Source organism: Tinamus guttatus, unplaced genomic scaffold, assembly GCF_059628265.1.
Source record: "Tinamus guttatus ecotype Peru unplaced genomic scaffold, ASM5962826v1 Tinamus_guttatus_pri_ptg001614l, whole genome shotgun sequence".
NCBI lineage: Eukaryota > Metazoa > Chordata > Aves > Tinamiformes > Tinamidae > Tinamus > Tinamus guttatus.
Genome location: NW_028290148.1, coordinates 34,375 through 54,455, shown reverse-complemented (window position 1 = coordinate 54,455; position 20,081 = coordinate 34,375). Strand labels below are relative to the sequence as shown.

The 20,081-nt window shown below is 63.9% G+C and overlaps 1 protein-coding gene across 1 annotated transcript; it reads right to left on the bottom strand.

Annotated features, from left to right (window-relative positions):
• Nucleotides 1-667: 667 nt before the first annotated feature.
• LOC148590191 (uncharacterized) lies at nt 668-18,631 on the bottom strand. The gene is given in 10 exon segments (XM_088539375.1): nt 668-1,080; nt 1,502-3,010; nt 4,550-4,768; nt 5,784-5,858; nt 6,308-6,418; nt 8,606-9,833; nt 11,458-12,021; nt 15,373-15,882; nt 15,884-16,713; nt 18,544-18,631. Coding segments are annotated over 10 exon segments (5,547 nt in total).
• Between the last annotated feature and the right edge of the window lie 1,450 nt (nt 18,632-20,081).

Below are 20,081 nucleotides of genomic sequence, written 5' to 3'. Positions count from 1 at the left end.
ATCTTGAGTATCTGGAGCACCTCGAGTGTGTGGAACATCCCAAGTGTCTGGAGCATCCCAAGTGTCCCGAGCACCTTGAGTGCCTGGAGCATCCCAAGTGTCTGGAGCACCTCAAGTGCTCAGAGCACCTCAAGTGCCTGGAGCATTCAAAGCGTCCGGAGCATCCCGAGTGTCCAGAGCATTCCAAGTGTCCGGAGCATCCTGAGTGCCTGGAGCACCTCAAGTGCCTGGAGCATCCCGAGTGTTCAGAGCATCTTGAGTGCCTGGAGCACTCCGAGTGTTCGGAGCATCCCGAGTGTGTGGAGCATCTTGAGTGTCCGGAGCATCTTGAGTGTCTGGATCCGGAGCATCTTGAGTATCTGGAGCACCTCGAGTGTGTGGAGCATCCCAAGTGTCTGGAGCATCCCAAGTGTCCCGAGCACCTTGAGTGCCTGGAGCATCCCAAGTGTCTGGAGCACCTCAAGTGTCTGGAGCATCCCGAGTGTCCCGAGCGCCTTGAGTGCTTGGAGCATCCCGAGTCTGGAGCACCTCAAGTGCTCAGAGCACCTCAAGTGTCCGCAGCATCTCGAGTGTTTGGAGCATCGGAGTGTCTGGAGCACCTCAGGTGCCTGGAGCATCCCAAGCGTCCAGAGCGCCCGGATCGCGGCGGCCCCGCAGTGGCCCCGTCCTAGTTGCCCACGGAGGGCCCGGCGGCGGCGGCGGCCGGCGCGAAGGCTCCGTGCGGGAAGGCGCGAGCCGGGAAGGAGAGCGCCCAGGGCAGCTCCAGGGGGGCGCCCGCCAAGGGCCCCGCGGCGGCTCCGGCGGCGGCTCCGGCGGCGGCTCCGGCGGCCCCGTGCGTGCGCCGGTGCCGGTTGAGGTGGGAGCTGCGGCTGAAGCGCTTGCCGCACTGGCCGCACTCGTAGGGCTTCTCGCCCGTGTGCACGCGCCGGTGGATGGTGAGCTCGGAGCGCTGGATGAAGCTCTTCCCGCACTCGCCGCAGCCGTAGGGCTTCTCGCCCAGGTGGATGCGCCGGTGCTTGATGAGGTTGGAGCTCACGCTGAAGCGCTTGCCGCAATGGGGGCACCCTGAGCATCCGGAGCATCCCGAGTGCCCGGAGCATCCCGAGTGTGTAGAGGATCTTGAGTGTCTGGAGCATCCCGAATGTCTGGAGCATCTTGAGTGTCCGGAGCATCCCGAGCGTTCATAGCGTCTTGAGTATCTGGAGCACCTCGAGTGTCTGGAGCATCCCAAGTGCCTGGAGCACCTCAACTGCTCAGAGCACCTCAAGTGTCCGGTGCATCCCAAATGTCTGGAGCATCCCAAGTGTCCGGAGCGCCCAGATCGCAGCGGCCCCGTCCTAGTTGCCCACGGAGGGCCCGGCGGCGGCGGCGGCGGCCGGCGCGAAGGCTCCGTGCGGGAAGGCGCGAGCCGGGAAGGAGAGCGCCCAGGGCAGCTCCAGGGGGGCGCCCGCCAAGGGCCCCGCGGCGGCTCCGGCGGCGGCTCCGGCGGCGGCTCCGGCGGCCCCGTGCGTGCGCCGGTGCCGGTTGAGGTGGGAGCTGCGGCTGAAGCGCTTGCCGCACTGGCCGCACTCGTAGGGCTTCTCGCCCGTGTGCACGCGCCGGTGGATGGTGAGCTCGGAGCGCTGGATGAAGCTCTTCCCGCACTCGCCGCAGCCGTAGGGCTTCTCGCCCAGGTGCGTGCGCCGGTGCGTGAGCAGGTTGGAGCTCACGCTGAAGCGCTTGCCGCACTCGCCGCACGCGTACGGCTTCTCCCCCGTGTGCATGCGCCGGTGGATGGTGAGGTCCGACTTCTGGATGAAGCCCTTGCCGCAGTCGCCGCACGCGTACGGCTTCTCGCCCGTGTGGATGCGCCGGTGCTTGACGAGCGCCGAGCGCTGCCCGAAGCCCTTCCCGCACTCCACGCACTTGTAGGGCTTCTCCGGAGGCGCCGGAGCCGCCGCCGGAGCCGCCTCGTCCTTCCCGCAATCCGGGCACGGCGCGGCGCGCGCGCGGCCCCGCGGCGCCCGGCACTTGCGGCCGCGCTCGGAGCAGCGGCTCATCCCGGCGCATCCCGATGGGAGCTGGGAGCAGCGGCACGCCGCTCCGGCTGCTCCGACATGGACCTTGCGGTGCCGCTCCAAGTGGGAGCTGACGCTGAAGCGCTTCCCGCACTCGCCGCATCCGTAGGGCCGCTCGCCCGTGTGGATGCGCCGGTGCCGCTCCAGGTCGGAGCGCTGGATGAAGCGCTTCCCGCAGGCGCCGCAGCCGAAGGGCCGCTCTCCCGTATGGATGCGCCGGTGCTGCGCCAGGTTGGAGCTGCGGCTGAAGCTCTTCCCGCATTCCACGCACCGGTGCGGCCGCTCGCCCGTGTGCGTCTTGCGGTGCTTGGCCAGCGCCGCCCGCTGCGCGAAGCACTTCCCGCATTCCGGGCACGGATGCGCCGGCGCCGCCGGAGCCTTCGGAGCGGCCGGCGGCGCCGCCGTCGAGCCGCCCCCGTGCGTGCGCCGGTGCCGCTCCAAGTGGGAGCTCACGCTGAAGCTCTTCCCGCACTGGGAGCATCCGTAGGGCCGCTCGCCCGTATGGATGCGCCGGTGCCGCTCCAGGTCGGATTTCTGGATGAAGCTCTTCCCGCAGGCGCCGCAGCCGAAGGGCCGCTCTCCCGTATGGATGCGCCGGTGCTGCGTGAGGTTGGAGCCGCGGCTGAAGCTCTTCCCGCACTCCACGCACCGGTGCGGCCGCTCGGGCCCCGGCGCCCGGCGGCCCTTCGGAAGCACCGGGCGCTGCCGGAAGCGCCGGCCGCACTCGCCACACGCCGACGGCTTCTCCGGAGCCGCCGGCCGCCCGGGGCCGCACGCAGAGCACGCCGGGATCCCGGGGCCCTTCCGGGCGCCCGCCGGGAACGGGGGGCTCCGGCGCCGACGGGGACCCGGATCCGCATCGGCCGACGCCGGAGATGCCGCTTTGTCCGGGGCGGCCGATTCGGCCTCCTCGGCATCTTCATCCTCCTCCTCCTCGCTGGCCGCCCCGTCGCCTGTGATAGGTTGAAAAGGGCGTTGATGGGGAGGAAGGAAGCGTATCCCGGCTCCATGTCCATCCCAAAGGATCCCATGGGCATCCACATGGAGCATCCCATGGGCATCCAAATGGAGCAGCCCTCGGGCATCCAGATGGAGCAGCCCATGTGAGCCCGTATGGAGCATCCCATGGGCATCCACATGGAGCATCCCGTGTGCACCCGTATGGAGCATCCCATGGGCATCCACATGGACCAGCCCGTGGGCACCTACATGGAGCATCCCATGCACATCCTTGTGGAGCATCCCATGGGCATCCACATGGAGCAGCCCATGTGCACCCCTATGGAGCATCCCCATGGAGCAGCCCTCAGGCATCCACACGGAGCATCCCATGGGCATCCACACGGAGCATCCATGTGGAACATCCCATGGGCACCTACATGGAGCATCCCATGGGCATCCACACGGAGCATCCCATGGGCATCCACACGGAGCATCCACGTGGAACATCCCATGGGCACCTACATGGAGCATCTCATGGGCATCCACATGGAGCATCCCATGTGCACCCGCATGGAGCATCCACGTGGAACATCCCATGGGCACCCACATGGAGCATCCCATGGGCATCCACATGGAGCATCCCATGGGTACCCACATGGAGCATCCACGTGGAACATCCCATGGGCACCCACATGGAGCATCCCATGGGCATCCACATGGAGCATCCCATGGGCATCCACATGGAGCATCCACGTGGAACATCCCATGGGCACCTACATGGGGCAGCCCATGGGCATCCACAGGGAGCAGCCCATGGGTATCCACAGGGAGTAGTCTATGTGCACCCACACGGAGCATCCCATGGGTATCCACGTGGAGCAGTCCATGGGCATCCGCATGGAGCATCCCATGTGCACCCATATGGAGCATCCCATAGGCATCCACATGGAGCATCCCCATGGAGCATCCCACGGGTATCCACATGGAGCATCCCATGAGCATCCACATGGAGCATCCCATGGGCACCCGCATGGAGCATCCACGTGGAGCATCCCATGGGCACCTACATGGAGCATCTCATGGGCATCCACATGGAGTAGTCTATGTGCACCCACACGGAGCATCCCATGGGCATCCGCATGGAGCATCCCATGTGCACCTGCATGGAGCATCCACGTGGAACATCCCATGGGCACCTACATGGAGCATCCCATGGGCACCCACATGGAGCATCCACGTGGAACATCCCATGGGCACCTACATGGGGCAGCCCATGGGCATCCACAGGGAGTACTCTATGTGCACCCACACGGAGCATCCCATGGGTATCCACGTGGAGCAGTCCATGGGCATCCGCATGGAGCATCCCACGGGTATCCACATGGAGCAGCCCTCGGGCATCCACATGGAGCATCCACATGGAGCATCCCATGGGCATCCACATGGAGCAGTCCATGGGCACCCGCATGGAGCATCCCACGGGCACCCGCATGGAGCATCCCACGGGCACCCGCATGGAGCATCCCGCATCCCGGCCGCGTCGCCATCACCTGCATCCGCCGCCTTGCGTCCCCGGCGCCGGCCCTCCTGGCCCTGCTCCCGGACCAGCTCCCGCAGCATCTTCTCCACCTGGCTGCGCCCGGCCGTCTGCAGGATGAATCCCAGCTGGCGCCGGAGGTCGGGATTCATCCCGGCGGCCTCGCCGGCTCCGGCCGCGCTCGGCGGCGCCGGCGGCTCCAGCGGGCTCGGCTCGCACTCCGCCTCGGCGCCTGCAGGGACAACGGGGACGGAGCTGTTGGAGGACCCGCCAGCTCCTGCGGAAGCCCAGGATCCATTCCGGATATGTCTACGGATGCTCCTCATCTTCATCCCCTTTGCCGTCTTCATCAGCCTCTTCATACCCATCTCCATCCTCACAGCCAAGGACATCTCCATCCCCATCTGCATTCCCATGGTCATCTCCATCCTCATCCCACTGTCATCTCCGTTCCCATGGTCATCGTCTTCTCCATGGCCATCCCCATCCCTATCCTCATTCCATTGCCATCTCCATGGCCATCCCCATGGTCATCATCATCTCCATGGCCATCCCCATCCCTATCCTCACCCCACTGCCATCTCCATTCCCATGGTCATCGTCATCTCCATGGCCATCCCCATCCCTATCCTCATTCCATTGCCATCTCCATGGCCATCCCCATGGTCATCATCATCTCCATGGCCATCCCCATCCCTATCCTCACCCCACTGCCATCTCCATCCCCATGGTCATCATCATCTCCATGGCCATCCCCATCCCTATCCTCATCCCATCGTCATCTCCATGGCCATCCCCATGGTCATCGTCATCTCCACGGCCAACTCCATCCCTATCACCATCCCCATCTCCATGGCCATCCCCGTCTCCATCCCCATTCCCATGGCCATCCCCATCCTCATCTCATTGCCATTCCCATCTCCATGGCAATATCCATCCTCATCCCATTGCCATCTCCATCCCATCCCCATTCCCATGGCCATCCCCATCCTCATCCCACTGCCATTCCCATCTCCATGGTCATCCCCATCCTCATCCCATTGCCATCTCCATCCCATCCCCATTCCCATGGCCATCCTCATCCCCATCCCATTGCCATCCCCATCCCATTGCCATCCCCATGGCCATTCCCATGGCCATCCCCATCTCCAAGCCTCAGCGCCTGCTCCCGGCTGCCTCTTTGGGATACGTTGGGACCCGGAGCCGGCCGGAATTCCGCCCCCCATTCCCATTCCCATTCCGCTCACCGGCCACCATTCCCCTCCGGCGGTGCGACTCGGCGAAAGCCGTGATCCGGGGCCAGCTGATGGCGATCTCCTCGGCTGCGGGATACACGGAGCGGGATGAGGATCCGAGCCCCCCCACCCAATTCCCAAAGGGATGGGATCCTCCCCCCCGCACCAAGGGCCGGGAATCCTTCCCGCCGGAGCTGAGCGGCCGCGACCTTCCGAGGGGCCCCTGGGTTTCCCACCCGGCCGGGAATGTGGGTTTAATGAGAAGCAGCTGGGCTTGGAATCCGCTCCGAGGCCCCTTCGGAGAGGGGGAGTCCTCCCAGCTCCAGGGCAGGGAATTGCATTTCCCAGCCGGAAAAAAAGGCGACTGCGGATGTGCCGGGAAGCTCGGCAGTTTCCACCCAGGTTAAGGAATGGCAACGGAGATGGGTTTTATCCCATCCCGGCACCCTAAGGATCTGGGAATCCCAAGCTACGGAGCAGTGGGAAAGGGGGACGGGGAATGCTGGTATCCCAGGATCGTCTCCGCCTTGGCTCACCCAGGGAAATGACGTTCTCGTAGTTCTCCTGCATCGTGTCCCGGGAAAGGCGGGAACGGCGGTTCCGGAGCGAGACGTCGCCCTCGGCCGACGCTCCGATGTCACCGGCCCCTGGAAAAGCCGGAGCAGCCCCCGGTCCCATAAGCGCCCATAAGGATGGAGAGCTGGCGGCATCCGTGTGGGTGCCTGGATCTCTGGGATACCCGGAGCTGGGTGCTTGGATCTCTGGGATGACGGGAGCTGGGGGCCGGGATCCCCGGGATACCCGGAGCTGGGGGCCGGGATCCCCGGGATAACCAGGACTGGGTGCCTGGATCTCTGGGATACCCAGAGCTGGGTGCCTGGATCTCTGGAATACTGGGAGCTGGGTGCCTGAATCCCCAGGATACCGGGAGTTGCGTGCTTGGATATCTGGGATACCCGGAGCTAGGTGCCTGGATCTCTGGGATACCCGGAGCTGGGGGCCGGGATCCCCGGGATACCCGGAGCACCAGGTGCTGTGCATGGAGCAGGGAGCCCAATTCCATAGGGTGCTCCTAGCCACACATCCCATACACGGAGCGGGGTGCCCCATTCCATAGGGTCCTCCTATCCACACATCCCATACACGGAGCTGGGTGCCCAATTCCATAGGGTGCTCCTATCCACACATCCCATACACGGAGCGGGGTGCCCAATTCCATAGGGTGCTCCTGGCCGCACATCCCATACACGGAGCGGGATGCCCCATTCCATAGGGTGCTCCTAGCCACACATCCCATACACGGAGCAGGGTGCCCAATTCCATAGGGTGCTTCCGGCCGCACATCCCGTGCACGGAGCGGGGTGCCCCATTCCATAGGGTGCTCCTGGCCGCACATTCCATGCACGGAGCGGGGTGCCCCATTCCATAGGGTGCTCCTAGCCGCACATCCCGCTTTTCCGGCATCCCAACCATCGCACACACCCCCTCCCCGATCCCCCCCCCCCAACATTCCCGGGATACCCCCCCGCATTCCCGGGATAGGCAGCCCGGACCGTCGGTACCTGCGGGCGCCGCCGGCCGCGCTCCGGTCCCGGTCCGGTCCCGGTCCCGGTCCCGGTGGAGGCGGCTCCGCTCGTGACCCGGATACAGTGGAGTCGCCTCCTCCTCCTCCCCCTCTTCCTCCTCCCCCTCTTCCTCCTCCCCCTCTTCCTCCTCCCCCTCTTCCTCCTCCTCCTCCTCCTCCTCCTTCCATGCGGTTCCCGCCCCGCCGCGGCTCAACCCTCGTATTAGACCCTGGAGAATCTCCCCCTTTTCCCCCCTGGATCCCATTTCCCCCAATGGATCCCGACGGGATCCCCCGGCGCTAATGAGATCCCAGCTGGGAATCATGATGGGATAACCGGGAGCAGCTTGCAGGGATCTCCATTGCTCCCAGCTGTGGTTTCTGGCGGATCCCGCTTTTCCAAGGTGGAAAAATAAAAGCAGGAGTCGGAGACTTGCCTGAAGCCATGAGTTTATTCGCATGTGTGGGAGTACAAGTGTGGGCATGTGATTCCCAGGCATGGGAATTCCCAGAAACCGGCTTCCTGCAAGGACTGCAGGAACAGGGATGCAAGGAATTCCCTGGCACCAGCATTGTGTGAGCAATTCCCAGGCATAGGAATAGTGCAAGCAATTCCCAGGCATAGGAACAGTGCGAGGAATCCCAAGGAATTCCCTGGCACCAGCATCATGCGAGCAATTCCCAGGCATAGGAATAGTGCAAGGAATCCCAGGGAATTCCCCCGCACCAGCATCATGCAAGCAATTCCCAGGCATAGGAATAGTGCAAGCAATTCCTTTGCATAGGAATAGTGCAAGGAATTCCCAGGCATAGGAATAGTGCAAGGAATCCCAAGGAATTCCCCGGCACCAGCATCATGCGAGCAATTCCCAGGCATAGGAATAGTGCAAGCAATTCCCTTGCATAGGAATAGTGCAATGAATCCCAAGGAATTCCCTGGCACCAGCATCGTGCAAGCAATTCCCAGGCATAGGAATAGTGCAAGCAATTCCTTTGCATAGGAATAGTGTAAGGAATCCCAGGGAATTCCCCTGCACCAGCATCATGCAAGCAATTCCCAGGCATAAGAATAGTGCAAGCAATTCCCAGGCATAGGAATAGTGCAGGGAATTCCCTGGCACCAGCATTGTGCGAGCAATTCCCAGGTCCAGGAATCATGCAAGCGATTCCCATACAAGGAATTCCCATTCATGGCCATTCCCGGCGTCCAGCATGCAGCAAGCCATTCCCGGGCACGGCTCCGCAGGCCATTCCCATCCTCAGGAATTGCAATACTTCCAGCTGCCGCCGTCGCGGCCCACGTAGCACCAGGAATATTCGTATCCGTGCTCGCCGCAGTAGTGATGGGGAGCGCAGCAATAATCCCAGGATCCATCGCGATCCGTGTAGCACCAGAAATATCCCTCTCCATAGATCCCGCATGGAAAATCGTCCCGGCACGGCCGGCCCCGCACGGTCACGGCCGAGTACTGCGGCGAGCACGGCCCGCGCTTCCCGTCGCCGCGCTCACACGTGTACCGAGATTCCCCGGCCTCGGCGCCGCACGGATCGCGGCAACACGGGACGCGGCTCCCGTCCTTCCGCTCGGCCGTGTAGCACCAACGGGAAGATCCCGGATCATCCCAGGAGCCGCATGGGAGCCCGTCGCAGGGCCAACCCTCGGCCGCGATGGCGGAACCGGGAAGGTGCTTCTGATCCCGGAGGACGCAGCGCGCCGGAGCGCCGCGTTCCGACGGCTCCAGCGGGCACGTGAGGGCGCCTTCCCGGTACAGCTCGGAAAAGCGCCGGTGCCACGCGGCCAAGGACGGGAAGCTCAAGGAGATTCCCACTTCCAGCTCTTCCTCCCCGTGCGCCGAGGCCGAAGGCTCCAGCGCCCTCCGCACGGCCGCGACGACGTCCCGGGCGCCGGGGCCCCGCGCGGCGCAGCCGGCGGCGAAGACGGCGACGGTCCCGGCGGCGCCGTGGATCTCCGCGAGCTTCTCCTCCAGCTTCCGCACGGATAACACCTGGATCCCGGCGTCGGCCGCGTTTTCCGCCAGGAAAGCCACGGAGAAGCTCCCGGCCGGCTCGGCGCGCCGGCAACACGCGGCCGTCCAGAGGTGCCGCGGCACCGCGACGCGACCCGGGGGCCGTTCGCGGTCGCTTTCGTCATCCTCATCCTCGGGGATGCTCCGGGCGCCCGGGGTGGCCCCGGTGACCACGTAGGCGACGGCGCCGTCGGCCGCGGCGCAAGAGACGCGGAGCTGGTCCCGTAGCGCCCGTTGCAGCGCCCGCCAGGGCCCCTGGGCGAAACAGGGCTCCAAGGGCACCGCGTTGGTGAGGGTGAAGGTGGCCGCGCGGTCCTCGCCGCAGTGGTGGCCGCCGGGGTTGAGTTGGCCCCGCGCGAAGGCCGTGTCCTCGTAGTGGCCGCTCAGGGCCTGCGCGGGGGCGTCCTCGATGCCGCACAAGCTGCATTCGCTCTCCGGGGACATCTCCGGGGACGCGGCGGCGCTGGAGAGCTGGAGAGCTTGGGGTTGGCCAACGCGCTCCGTCATGGAGCGCTCGGCATCTCCCCATCTTTCCTTTGGGGCAGCCAATCCCCAGGTCTCCAAGGTCTCCATCCATCCCTCCCCCAGGTCTCCAAGGTCTCCATCCATCCCTCCTGGTCCCCTCATCCCTTTGGACCCCTTGGAGAACCTCCTGCTCCTCCAGGTGAAGAAAGCCAGGGAGATCCAGGAAGAGCTGGAGAGCTTGGGGTTGGCCAACGCGCCCCATCATGGAGCGCTCGGCATCTCCCCATCTTTCCTCTGGGGCAGCCAATCCCCAGGTCTCCATCCATCCCCAAGACTCTCCTGGGGTTCCCTTGCACCAGGACCCGTGTCCCTTCATCCCCTTGGACAACCTCCTGCTGCTCCAGGTACAGAAAGCCAGGGAAGAGCTGGAGATCTTGGGGTTGGCCAACGTGCTCCATCACGGAGCGCTCGGCATCTCCCCAGCTTTCCTTTGGGGCAGCCAATCCCCAGGTCTCCAAGGTCTCCATCCATCCCTCCCCCAGGTCTCCAAGGTCTCCATCCATCCTTCCCAGTCCCCTCATCCCCTTGGACCCCTTGGAGAACCTCCTGCTCCTCCAGGTGAAGAAAGCCAGGGAGATCCAGGGAGAGCTTGGGGTTGGCCAACGCGCTCCATCACGGAGCAGTTGGCATCTCCCCATCTTTCCTTCTGGGATTCTATGACATCCCCATGTTCCAATCCATCCCCTTGCAGCAAGACCCTCATCCCTTGGACCCCTTGGAGAACCTCCTGCTCCTCCAGGTGAAGAAAGCCAGGGAGATCCAGGGAGAGCTGGAGATCTTGGGGTTGGCCAACACGCTCCATCACGGAGCACTCGGCATCTCCCTGCCTTTCCTTTGGGGCAGCCAATCCCCAGGTCTCCATCCATCCCTCCTGGGGTCCCCTTGCAGCAGGACCCGTGTCCCCTCATCCCTTGGACCCCGTGGAGAACCTCCTGCTGCTCCAGGTAAAGAAAGCCAGGGAAGAGCTGGAGATCTTGGGGTTGGCCAACACGCTCCATCATGGAGCACTCGGCATCTCCCCATCTTTCCTTCTGGGATTCTGTGACATTCCCGTGTCCCAATCCATCCCCTTGCAGCAAGACCTGGTCCTCTCATCCCTTGGAGAACCTCCTGCTCCTCCAGGTGAAGAAAGCCAGGGAAGAGCTGGAGATCTTGGGGTTGGCCAACGCGCTCCATCACGGAGCGCTCAGCATCTCCCCATCTTTCCTTTGGGGCAGCCAATCCCCAGGTCTCCAAGGTCTCCATCCATCCCTCCCGGCCCCCTCATCCCCTTGGACCCCTTGGAGAACCTCCTGCTCCTCCAGGTAAAGAAAACCAGGGAAGAGCTGGAAATATTTCAGTTGGCCAACGGGCATCTGTAGGCATCTCCCCACCTTTCTTTTTATAGCAAATCCCCAAATTTGGGAGTTGGACTAGATGATCTCCTTCCAACCTCAACCATTCCAGGATTCTGTGATATCCCCGGGTCTCCATCCATCTCCTTGCAGTAGGACCCATGTCCCCTCATCCCTTGGACCCCTCGGAACGGCTCCGGCTCCCTGTATCCGCCACGGAGGGACCCGGCACCCACCTGGGGCTCCACGAACCAGCGGCTCCGACGTTCCGGCTGCCCCGGACACGGATCCATTCCCAACGTGTAGGCGGCCCAACGGGGCACCAGGCGCTCGGTGTCGTACAGGGTGGCGAATCGCGGCTCATCCCGGTACCGTTGGCAGATCCGGGTGCCCGTTCCCAATCCCTGCGGCTCCTGGCCTCCGTAGAAGAAGTGGACGCAGTCGCCGAAGGAGCCGACCGCGGCCAGCGCCGGCGCCGGAAAGAGGAAGAGCAGGAAGCGGAGCAGCTCCATGGTGCCGGAGCCGGGATCGGAGCGGCTCCCGGGCACTATTTGTAGCCTTGGCCTCCCATCCGGGGGGATGGACAGGGAATGGGGCCAAGGGGCGAGTCGGGAAGAGCTGGAGGCTCCTCGGGAATTGCGGATGCCGCCAGCTCCGGCTTTGCCAAGGGAGGTCCCGGGTCCCTGCTCGCTGGATAATCCGGAGCAGTTTGGGATGAGGAGGTCGGTTCCGCACCGCTCCGATACGATCTGCCGCCCCGTAGCCAAGAGCTCGCTCTTATCTCCCGGGAATGCCGATTTCTCCGGAAAACAAAGCCCAATCCAGCTATTGCACAAGGCCACCCGGCGCTTCCCGAGGTCTCCAAGAGCTGGCCTGGAATTGCAGCGTCCGGAACTCGGAGCGGAGCCCCTGGGAAGTCCCACAAGGAGGTCTCCGGCCTCAGCCAAAGGCTGGAAGCGCCCGGGGGACCCGGATGGGACCCCCCATCCCTATGGAAGTGGCAGGAGCTCATCCTCAAGGATGCAGGCGTCGCCCCTTCCCGCTCCTGGGTGCAAGCCAGGAAAACGGAGGGGATTTTTCAGAAGAAACGCAAAGAATTTCCAGAGAAATTCAGGGGAAAAAATGATGATTTTTGTCCTGGAGGAGATCCCGATTTCTCGGGGAGAAACAAGACGGCGGATTCGTTTGTTTTTGTTCCGGATTATTATCATTGCACGAAGAGACACGGGACAACTCGCTCCCGGGAGTCGGATTCCCTGGATCGGGAGTTCCGGGATGGCCGAGGTGTTTCGGGTGTCTCCAAAGGCCAACGGAGGAGGCCGGAGCGAAGGGGACACTGTGGGGACCCAACCATTCCGGTGGCCATCCCGGGGCTCTCCGGCTTTTCCGATTTCCCGGAGCAGCACGGGATTCTCCATCATGTTGCATAGGGAAGGTGCCACCAGTGCTGGCCTCCCTTGACCCTCGCGATGGCCTTGGATGTCACCGATGCCGTAGGTGGCCCACAAGGACAACCCCATGGTGGGAATGCCGTGGTCCCGTCCTTCGGAAGCGCCCGCGTTTTCCAGCATTTCTCCTCCTCGGAGCGCCGGAGAGGAGGCCAAGAGCAGCTGCTCTGCCCATGACCCCACCAAAGAATGAGGAGGCACCTCCCAACCCAACTCCCACCAGTGACTCATGGCTCCCCTTCCATGCCAGAATTCCCGGGAAGAGACACGAGATAAGGAGATGCCAAAGGAGCCTCCCCAGGGTTGTCTTGACCCGGAACAAGCTGTTATTGGCCGTGCAGGGACCCGGCCAAGCTGGAGCAGAGCGTGGGGCTGCTGATGTTCACGGTGGCAGAAAGCCAAGGATTGCTTCAATAGTCAAGAATTGAGGACCTCAGGAAAAGGGTCTCCAAGGAGGAGGGTCTCCAAGGAGGAGGGTCCCAAGGAGGGTCCCCAAGGAGGAGGTTCTCCAAAGAGGTTCCCCAAGGAGGAGGGTCCCCAGAGAGGAGGGTCCCCAGGGAGGAGGGTCCCAAGGAGGAGGTTCCCAAGGAGGAGGTTCTCCAAGGAGGAGGGTCTCCAAGGAGAAGGTCCCCAAGGAGGAGGGTCTCCAAGGAGGAGGGTCCCCAAGGAGGGTCTCCAAGGAGGAGGGTCCCCAAGGAGGAGGTCCCCAGGGAGGAGGTTCCCAAGGAGGAGGTTCCCAAGGAGGAGGTTCTCCAAGGAGGAGGTTCTCCAAGGAGAAGGTCCCCAAGGAGGAGGGTCTCCAAGGAGGAGGTTCCCCAAGGAGGGTCCCCAAGGAGGAGGGTCCCCAAGGAGGAGGGTCCCCAAGGAGGAGGGTCCCCAAGGAGGTTCCCCAGGGAGAAGGTTCCCCAAGGAGGAGGTTCCCCAAGGAGGTTCCCCAGGAGGAGGTTCTCCAAGGAGAAGGTTCTCCGAGGAGAAGGTTCCCCAAGAACTTTTGGAACCCACCAAGGAGCAAGAAATGGGTGATTTGGGCTCAGAGATTCAAACTTGCCTTTTCCTAAGGACTCCCTATTGGGGATGTTCCCGTTGGAGACATCTCAGCAGGTCCCCAGTGGATGGAGGCCACCGGTAAAGTCCCTTCGCAGGGATCCATGACCCATCCCGGATGAGGGGACGAGCAGTGGCCCAGGGAACGTCACCCAAACCCACTCTTGGTGGCCACCAAACCTGTGCAGATCCGCAGCAAAAGCGTCGGCTTCCCACGGGACAACGGTGGCACGGGATGAAGGGACATGGACATTCCAAGGAGACATGGAACACGCCGGGAATCTCACTAGGCTCTATTTTATTCACAATACAAACACGGTTCCTGCTTATCTGGAACGGAGATGGATCCGACCACCGGCCCCGGCTCGACCTGCTGCCCCACACGGATGTTGATCCCGCACGGGAGACCCGCGGGACACCGGGAATGTTGGGAAATCCCTGTTGCGGGATGGGGAGACGCCTGCCTTGCCCTGGCTCGGGTAGGGAATTTCCTTCCGTCTCCGGCCCCGTCTCCCTTGGGTTTCTCCGTAGGGTCTCGGGCCATGGAGAAACGGGAATGGTGCCCCCAGACGGCGCTCCGAGTGGCCGGAGGCTCCCGCTGAATAAATAGAATAAATAGATTAAATATCCATCATTTCTCGTTCTTCCGGGCTGCTTCGCGGGGCAAATATCCTCCTTTCCCGGCGTGGGCCGGAGCAACGGGACTGCCCTTCCCCTCTTCTCCCAGGGCTTTTCCTCATCCATCCGTCTGTCCATCCCACCGCGCTGCTCCCGCATCCGAGCGTCTCCATCCCGGAGCCGCAGGGATGGGAGCAACGCCGCATCCCCCTATCCGCCGTCTCCCCATCCGATCCGCTGCCTTCGACTCCCCTTTTCCCACCATTCCCAAACGCTCCCTCGACTTTCCTGCGCTCCCCATCCCTAGGCTCTTCCCCGTAGCTGCCACGGTTGATGGAGGGGGACGAGCCATCCTTCCCATTCCCGGGGCAGCATCGCATCCTGTTGTTCTTCCCAGCAAAAGGCCGCGGCGTTCCGCGGGTCCCATCTCCATCCCGCTCTCCTCACTTGGCTAAACTACCGTCCTAATCTACCCGCTAAAACTACGTCCCCGGGGGCGGGATCGGATGACATGGGCTGGGTTAGCCCCACTGCGCCCATCCCCGTGGCCTCGGGGCGCCGGCTTCCATCCTGGAGAGCAGGTCAACCCGGTTCTCCTTCTGGAGACCAAGTCAACCCGGTTCTCCTTCTGGACACCAAGTCAACCCATTTCCCATTATGGACGCGCTAGGTCAACCTGGCTCCCATTATGGAGACCAGGTCAACCCGGTTCTCTTTCTGGAGACCAAGTCAACCCGGTTCTCCTTCTGGAGCCCAGGTCAACCTGGTTCTCTTTCTGGAGACCAAGTCAACCCGGTTCTCCTTCTGGAGACCAAGTCAACCCATTTCCCACTATGGACGCTCCAGGTCACCCCGGCTCCCATTATGGAGACCAGGTCAACCCATTTCCCATCAGGGAGACTGGGTCAACCAATTTCCCATTATAGAGACCAGGTCAACCCGGCTCCCACCCTGGAGACCAGGTCAACCCAATCCCATTGCGGGGAACAGGTCAACCCAGCTCCAGGCCCCCCTCCACAGGGCGGCTCAATCCGACGGCACCGGCTCGGGCGGCTCCTCCAGCGGCTTCTCCTCCGCGTGGCTCCGGAGGTGCCGGTAGAGGTGGGAGCTGCCCCCGAAGCGGCGCCCGCAGCGCGGGCAGGGGAAGGGCTTCTCCCCGGCGTGCGCGCGCCGGTGCTTGGCCAAGGCGGCGCCGTCGGCGAAGGCCTTGCCGCAGTCGCCGCACGCGTGCCGGGGCCCCTCGCCGGCGTGGGCCCGCTGGTGCTTGTGGAAATGCAGGGTGCTGTTGAAGCTCTTGCCGCAGTGGGCGCACACGTGGGGCTGCCCGCCGGCGTGCGTGCGCTGGTGCCGGTAGAGGTGCGAGGTCCGGCCGAAGCGCTTGCCGCAGTCCCCGCACTGGTAGGGCCGCTCGCCCGTGTGGATGCGCTGGTGGCGCTCCCAGTGGGAGCTCCACGAGAAGCTCTTGCCGCAGTCGCCGCAGCGGTAGGGCTTGTCGCCGGCCGCGGCGCCGTGCAGGCTGCGCCGGTGCCGCGCGTACTGCGCGCAGCGCGCCGAAGCTCTTGCCGCACTCGTCGCAGCGGAAGGGCCCGTCGCCCAAGTGCAACCGTTGATGCTTGACGAGCGCCGGGCCGTCGCCGAAGCCCTTCCCGCACAGCGTGCACTTGTAGGGCCGCTGCCCCGTGTGCGTGCGCTGGTGCCGGTCGAAATGCAGCGTGCTGTTGAAGCTGCGGCCGCAGTAGGTGCAGATGTAGGAGCGGCCGCCGGCGTGCGTGCGCTGGTGCCGGTACAGGTGGGAGCTGCGGCTGAAGCACTTGCCGCACTCGGGGCACTCGTAGGGCTTCTCGCCCGTGTGGATGCGCTGGTGCCGGTCAAAGTGGGAGCTCCACGAGAAGCTCTTGCCGCAGTGGCCGCACTGGAAGGGCAGGCGCCCCGTGTGCAGCCGCCGGTGCGTCGCGAGCTCCGTGTTGCGGCGGAAGCTCTTGCCGCACTCGTCGCACTTGTAGGGCAGCTCGCGGCGCGCCGCCGGGCCGGGCCGCTCGGCGCCGTGCGCCCGCTGGTGCCGGTACAGGTTGGAGCTCACGTTGAAGCTCTTGCCGCAGTGGGCGCACACGAAGGGCTTCTCGCCCGTGTGCGTGCGCCGGTGCTTGCTGAAGTGGGAGCTGCAGCTGAAGCTCTTGCCGCACTCGCCGCACTCGTAGCTCTTCTGCAGCACGATGATGCTCTTGAAGTTGGGGAAGGCCCGGCCGCCGCGGCGCGCCGCCCGCGCCGGCGCGTCGATCTGCTGCACCACGGTCCAGCGGAGGCTCCCGTCGCACGACGGGCTCTGCCCCTCATCCGGCATCGTGGCGGGGCCGGCCCGGTCGCTCGGGGAGCCGTCGCCGGCTGCGGAAAACGGGGGGAATTTGGATGGGAATCGGCCCCAGGGCGCCCGCCCGAGCGGGATGGGAGCTCTGTTGGATCCCAATGGTCAACCAAGGAGCTTCCAACCTCATCCTACGTCTTGGAGGGGCCCAAGGCTCTTCCCAAGACTCCCATGGATGGATGGGGCAGGAATATGAGAACTGGGAGTTCGCGGGATTCCTGGAGCAGAGAACCCGGCTCCATCCAGCTCTGCTGGATCCCAATGGTCAACCAAGGAGCCTCCAACCTCATCCCAGGGCTCTTCCCATGGATGGATGGGGCTGGAATATGGGAACTGGGCGCACATGGGAGTCCCGGAATGGAGAACCCGGCTCCATCCAGCTCTATTGGATCCCCATGGTCAACCAAGGAGCTTCCAACCTCATCCTACGTCTTGGAGGGGCCCAAGGCTCTTCCCAAGACTCCCATGGATGGATAGGGCTGGAATATGGGAACTGGGCGCTCATGGGAGTCCCGGAATGGAGAACCCGGCTCCATCCAGCTCTGCTGGATCCCCAAGGTGCCTCTGGCCTCATCCCAAGTCTTGGAGCCCAGGGCTCTTCCCAAGGCTCTTCCCAAGGGTGGATGGGGCTGGAATATGGGAACTGGGCACTTGCAGGAGTCCCAGAGGGAAGAATCCAGCTTCATCCAGCTCTCCTGGATCCCAATGGTCAACCAAGGAGCCTCCGGTCTCATCCCGAGTCTTGGAGGGGCCCAAGGTTCTTCCCATGGATGGATGGGGCTGGAATATGGGAACTGGGCGCTCATGGGAGTCCCAGAGGGAAGAACCCAGCTTCATCCAGCTCTGTTGGATACCCATGGTCAACCAAGGAGCCTCCAGCCTCATCCCAGGGCTCTTCCCAAGGCTCCCATGGATGGATGGGGTTGGAATATGGGAGCTGGGCGCCTGCGGGAGTCCCGGAATGGAGAACCCGGCTCCATGCAGCTCTGCTGGATCCCAATGGTCAACCAAGGAGCTTCCAACCTCATCTTACGTCTTGGAGGGGCCCAAGGCTCTTCCCAAGACTCCCATGGACGGATGTGGCTGGAATATCGGAACTGGGCGCTCATGGGAGTCCCGGAATGGAGAACCCGGCTCCATCCAGTTCTGTTGGATCCCCAAGGTGCCTCTGGCCTCATCCTGAGTCTTGGAGTGGCCCAGGGCTCTTCCCATGGATGGATGGGGCTGGAATATGGGAACTGGGCGCTCATGGGAGTCCCGGAATGGAGAACCCGGCTCCATCCGGCTCTGTTGGATCCCAATGGTCAACTAAGGAGCCTTCGGCCTCATCCCAGGGCTCTTCCCAAGGCTCCCATGGATGGATGGGGTTGGAATATGGGAACTGGGTGTTCACGGGAGTCCCGGAATGGAGAACCCAGCTCCATCCAGCTCTGCTGGACCCCAATGCCTCATCCCAAGTCTTGGAGTGGCCCAGGGCTCTTCCCATGGATGGATGGGGCTGGAATATGGGAACTGGGCGCTCATGGGCGTCCCGGAATGGAGAACCCAGCTCCATCCAGCTCTGTTGGATCCCAATGGTCAACCAAGGCCCCTCCAGCCCCATCCCGAATCTTGGGCGGATCCATGGGCAGATGGGGCTGGAATATGGGAACTGGGCACTCATGGGAGTCCCGGAATGGAGAACCCGGCTCCACCCAGCTCTGCTGGATCCCCAAGGAGCCTCCAGCCTCATCCCAAGTCTTGGAGCGGCCCAGGGCTCTTCCCAAGGGCGGATGGGGCTGGAATACGGAACCCGGGCGCTCACGGGGGGGCCCAGCTCCCTGTCCCCCCTCCGGGTCCCTGTCACTTACCCAGTGTCACCAGGGTGTCCCCGTCCTCCCGGTCGTCCCCGTCGTAGAGCGGCTCCGGCTCCCGCTCCGGCGCCTCCCACGGCTCCATGGCCGGCGCCTGCGGGACCCACGGAGCCTCCGTCACCCCCGGGGTCCCCTGTCCCCAACAGGGGACACCGGGGGGGGGGCAGAGGTGCCATCCCCCCCCCACAGGGTGCCCTGGGGTCAATGGGGGACACCCCAAAACCTGACGCCCCCCCAAGGGTCCCATCCCTCTATGGGGCTCCCTGATCCCCCCCCCAGGTCCAATGGGGGGTCCCCAAATCGCCCCCCATCTCCTACCCCCCCCATGGGGGTCCCCAAATCCCCCCCCATCTCCCACCCCCCCATGGGGCTCCCTGACCCCCCCCAGGTCCAATGGGGCTCCCTGACCCCCCCCAGGTCCAATGGGGGGGTCCCCAAATCCCCCCCATCTCCCACCCCCCCATGGGGCTCCCTGACCCCCCCCAGGTCCAATGGGGGGGTCCCCAAATCCCCCCCATCTCCCACCCCCCCATGGGGCTCCCTGACCCCCCCCAGGTCCAATGGGGGGGTCCCCAAATCCCCCCCATCTCCCACCCCCCCATGGGGCTCCCTGACCCCCCCCAGGTCCAATGGGGGGTCCCCAAATCCCCCCCATCTCCCACCCCCCTATGGGGCTCCCCAACCCCCCCCAGGTCCAAAGGGGGGTCCCCAAATCCCCCCCCATCTCCCACCCCCCCATGGGGCTCCCTGACCCCCCCCAGGTCCAATGGGGGGTCCCCAAATCCCCCCCATCTCCCGCCCCCCCATGGGGCTCCCTGACCCCCCCTACCCCCTATGGGGGTCGCCCCCCCCCCCCAAATTTCTCCCTCCCTTTGGGTCTTCCCCGGGGGGGGGGGGGAACAGGGATAAAGGGGGGGGGACACAGGGATAAAGGGGGGACACAGGGATAAAGGGGGGGGAAATGGATGGGGGGGACATGGATAAGGCGGGAGGGGGACATGGATAAGGGGGGGACAGGGATAAAGGGGGGGACACACGGGATAAAAGGGGGGGAAAACACGGATGGGGGGGACACACGGTTAAAGGGGGGGGACACGGGATAAAGGGGGACACATGGATAAAGGGGGAGGGACACATGGATAAAGGGGGGGACACGGGATAAAGGGGGACACATGGATAAAGGGGGGGACACGGGATAAAGGGGGACACATGGATAAAGGCGGGGGACACATGGATAAAGGGGGGACACACGGGATAAAGGGGGACACGGGATAAAGGGGGGGGGGACACACGGACCTGCGGCCACAAAGCGGCGGCGGCTCCTGCGCGCGGCCCCCCCCCCTTCCCGTTCCCGCTCCAGCCCCTTCCTGTGTTCCCGGCTTTTCCAACCGGCTGGAAAACGCGCGGCCGCTCCCCTCCGGATTGGGGCATTTTCCCTCCTTTTTTCGCCTTTTTATTCCCGTCCCTCCCTTGTTTTTTTTTTTTTTCCACCGTTTTTCCCGTTGGAATTCCCGCCCCCCCCCTCCGTGGGAAGG